Source organism: Hemiscyllium ocellatum, chromosome 15 (assembly GCF_020745735.1).
Source record: "Hemiscyllium ocellatum isolate sHemOce1 chromosome 15, sHemOce1.pat.X.cur, whole genome shotgun sequence".
NCBI classification, from domain to species: domain Eukaryota; kingdom Metazoa; phylum Chordata; class Chondrichthyes; order Orectolobiformes; family Hemiscylliidae; genus Hemiscyllium; species Hemiscyllium ocellatum.
Genome location: NC_083415.1, coordinates 19,926,140 through 19,928,983, shown reverse-complemented (window position 1 = coordinate 19,928,983; position 2,844 = coordinate 19,926,140). Strand labels below are relative to the sequence as shown.

Here is a 2,844-nt window from a genome sequence, read left to right as displayed (position 1 = left end):
TGCAGGTGTTTCAAGAAGTTGCTGCATCCCCATGTTGGTTTCTTATTGAATAACAAAAGCTTTCCACTCAAAATGTTGACATTCCTTCTCCTTGGGATGCTGTCTGACCTGCTGTGTTCTTCCAGCTTCACATCCAGTATCTCTCACAGGGAGGGGAGAAGTGGGGGGGGAGGGAAGGGGAGAAGTGGGGGGGAGGGGAGAAGTGGGGGGGAGGGGAAAAGTGGGGTGAGAGGGGAGATGTGGGGGGATGGGGGAGATGTGGGGGGATGGGGGAGATGGGGAGGGGGGATGGGGGAGATGGGGAGGGGGGATGGGGGAGATGGGGGATGGGGGAGAGGAGATGGGGGAGAGGAGAGGGGAGGGGGAGATTTAGATTTAGATTACTTACAGTGTGGAAACAGGCCCTTCGGCCCAACAAGTCCACACCGACCCGCCGAAGCGCAACCCACCCATACCCCTACATATACCCCTTACCTAACACTACGGGCAATTTTTTTTTAGCATGGCCAATTCACCTGACCCGCACATCTTTGGAATGTGGGAGGAAACCGGAGCACCCGGAGGAAACCCACGCAGACACAGGGAGAACGTGCAAACTCCACACAGTCAGTCACCTGAGGCGGGAATTGAACCCAGGTCTCTGGCGCTGTGAGGCAGCAGTGCTAACCACTGTGCCACCATGCTGCCTAGATGGAGAGGGGGAGGGGGAGATGGGGAGGGGGAGATGGAGATGGAGAGGGGGAGGGTGTGTGGGGAAAAGAGAAGTGGGGGAGGGGAGACACGTGTGGGCAGGGGAGGAGTGGGGGTTCTGGATCCCCCCCCCCTCCGGATTCGCGGGGATGGGCGCTGTGCAGACGCTGGTGGCGCCACGCGGATGCAGTACCTCCCCCTCAGCGGTGCCGCCGCGCCTCCTTCTCCCGGGCCAGCAGGTCCAGGAAGCAGAAGCTGTGGTGGAACTGCAGGATGTCGCAGACCTTGGAGCAGGAGTGGCCGGAGAGGGGCGCGGGCAGTAGGCCCCAGGCGGCCAGGGGCTGGTCCAGCAGCTTGAGGCCCACGAAGCCGCAGCACGAGGCGATGGCGAGCACCAGGTGCCGGCGGGAGGCCCGGCCACCGAGAGCGGACTGAGCCGCCAGGCCGGAGAGCACCGCCGCCGCGATGTGGGCCCCCAGGGCCAGCTCGAAGCCCCGGCGGTGGGCCAGCGCCAGGCCGTAACTGCAGACCGAGGCGGCCTGCGTGAGCAGCGGGGACGAGGCCCAGGCCCGGGCCCGGGGACCTCGCTGCCCCCGGCTCCGCAGTAACTCGGCCACCCAGGCCGGCACCCAGGCGAAGATGGGCAGCGTGAGCCACTGATCGAGGGCGGCCGCCCGCTGGGCCTGGCTGCTGAGGCGGACCCACTGCACCGGGCCGTACACCAGCGCCATCCAGGCGAACACCGCCTGGCGGTAGGCCTGCTCCTGGCCCGGGCCCGGCGCCGCCTCCCTCCGCAGCCAGTAGGCCCCCAGCCCCATGTAGCCCAGGTTCACCAGGCAGTTACACGGCATGGCCAGGAAGCGGGGCAGCCAGGCCACCCGCCGCTCCGCGTAGTGCCCGTAGCCGAGCTCGGTGTAGACCCGGTCCATCAGGCCGCTGCCCAGAGCGGACACGCACAGCCCGCACAGCAGCAGCACCTGCAGGAAGGCCCTTCCGCCGGGGCCCAGCATCGCCCAGCGGCCCCGCAACACCCCCCGGGGGACAGGCTCCACCGGCCCCTTCACCTCCATCACACCCACAACCCAAGGAGGAGTCTCCGTGTGTCCCCACCCCCCCAGGGAGGGTAGTATCTCCCTGTGTGTCCCCACCCCCCCCCAGGGAGGGTAGTATCTCTGTGTCCCCACCCCCCCCAGGGAGGGTAGTAACTCTGTGTCCCCACCCACCAGCGAGGGCAGTCTGCCTCCGTGTCCCCACCCCCCCCCCCCCCAGGGAGGGCAGTCTGCCTCCGTGTCCCCCCCCCAGGGAGGGCAGTCTGCCTCCGTGTCCCCCCCCCAGGGAGGGCAGTCTGCCTCCGTGTCCCCCCCCCCAGGGAGGGCAGTCTGCCTCCGTGTCCCCCCCCCCCCAAGGGAGGGCAGTCTGCCTCCGTGTCTCTCCCCCCCAGGGAGGGCAGTCTGCCTCCGTGTCCCCCCAGGGAGGGCAGTCTGCCTCCGTGTCCCCCCCCCCAAGGGAGGGCAGTCTGCCTCCGTGTCTCCCCCCCCCAGGGAGGGCAGTCTGCCTCCGTGTCCCCACCCCACCCCCCCCCCCCCCCCCCCCAGGGAGGGCAGTCTGCCTCCGGGTCCCCCCCCCCAGGGAGGGCAGTCTGCCTCCGTGTCCCCACCCCCCCCCCCCCAGGGAGGGCAGTCTGCCTCCGTGTCCCCACCCCCCCCCCACCCCCAGGGAGGGCAGTCGCCCTGTTGCTCCCCACCTCCCCCCCAGGGAGGGCAGTCTCCCTGTTGCTCCCCACCCCCCTAGGGGAGGTGTCTCTCTGTCTGATTCCACCCACTGGGGAAGTGTCTTTGCCTGACCCTCACCCCTGTGGAGAGTGTCTCTGCTTGCTCCCTCCTCTGGGGACATGTCTCTCTATCTGTCCCCTCCAACTGAGATCAGTATCTCTCTGTCTCATCCCTCCCCCCTTGGAGGGTGTATCTCTTTGTCTTTGTCCCCCAGGGCAATGTCTATCTCTTTCCATCCCTCACCTATCTCCCCTCCCCCCCCCTTCAGTCAGCACTCGTGCATAACTCGAGAACACACCTGATGTAAATTTTAAATAAATAACAAATTAGAAAATTTTGATGTCTTTAGCTATCTTCCTTTTTGGTCTTACACTCTCTTAAC

General features: G+C 66.1%; 1 protein-coding gene across 1 annotated transcript; it reads right to left on the bottom strand.

Annotated features, from left to right (window-relative positions):
• Positions 1-248: 248 nt before the first annotated feature.
• On the bottom strand, positions 249-1,939 carry tmem187 (transmembrane protein 187). Its single transcript, XM_060835985.1, has one exon. It carries the CDS (start codon positions 1,758-1,760, stop codon positions 891-893), a length of 870 nt encoding a protein of 289 aa, XP_060691968.1. The 5' UTR covers positions 1,761-1,939; the 3' UTR covers positions 249-890.
• Between the last annotated feature and the right edge of the window lie 905 nt (positions 1,940-2,844).

Bases quoted from the DNA above. Each gene is read 5' to 3' on its own strand.
- tmem187 (XM_060835985.1), bottom strand. From the start codon at position 1,760: ATGGAGGTGAAGGGGCCGGTGGAGCCTGTCCCCCGGGGGGTGTTGCGG.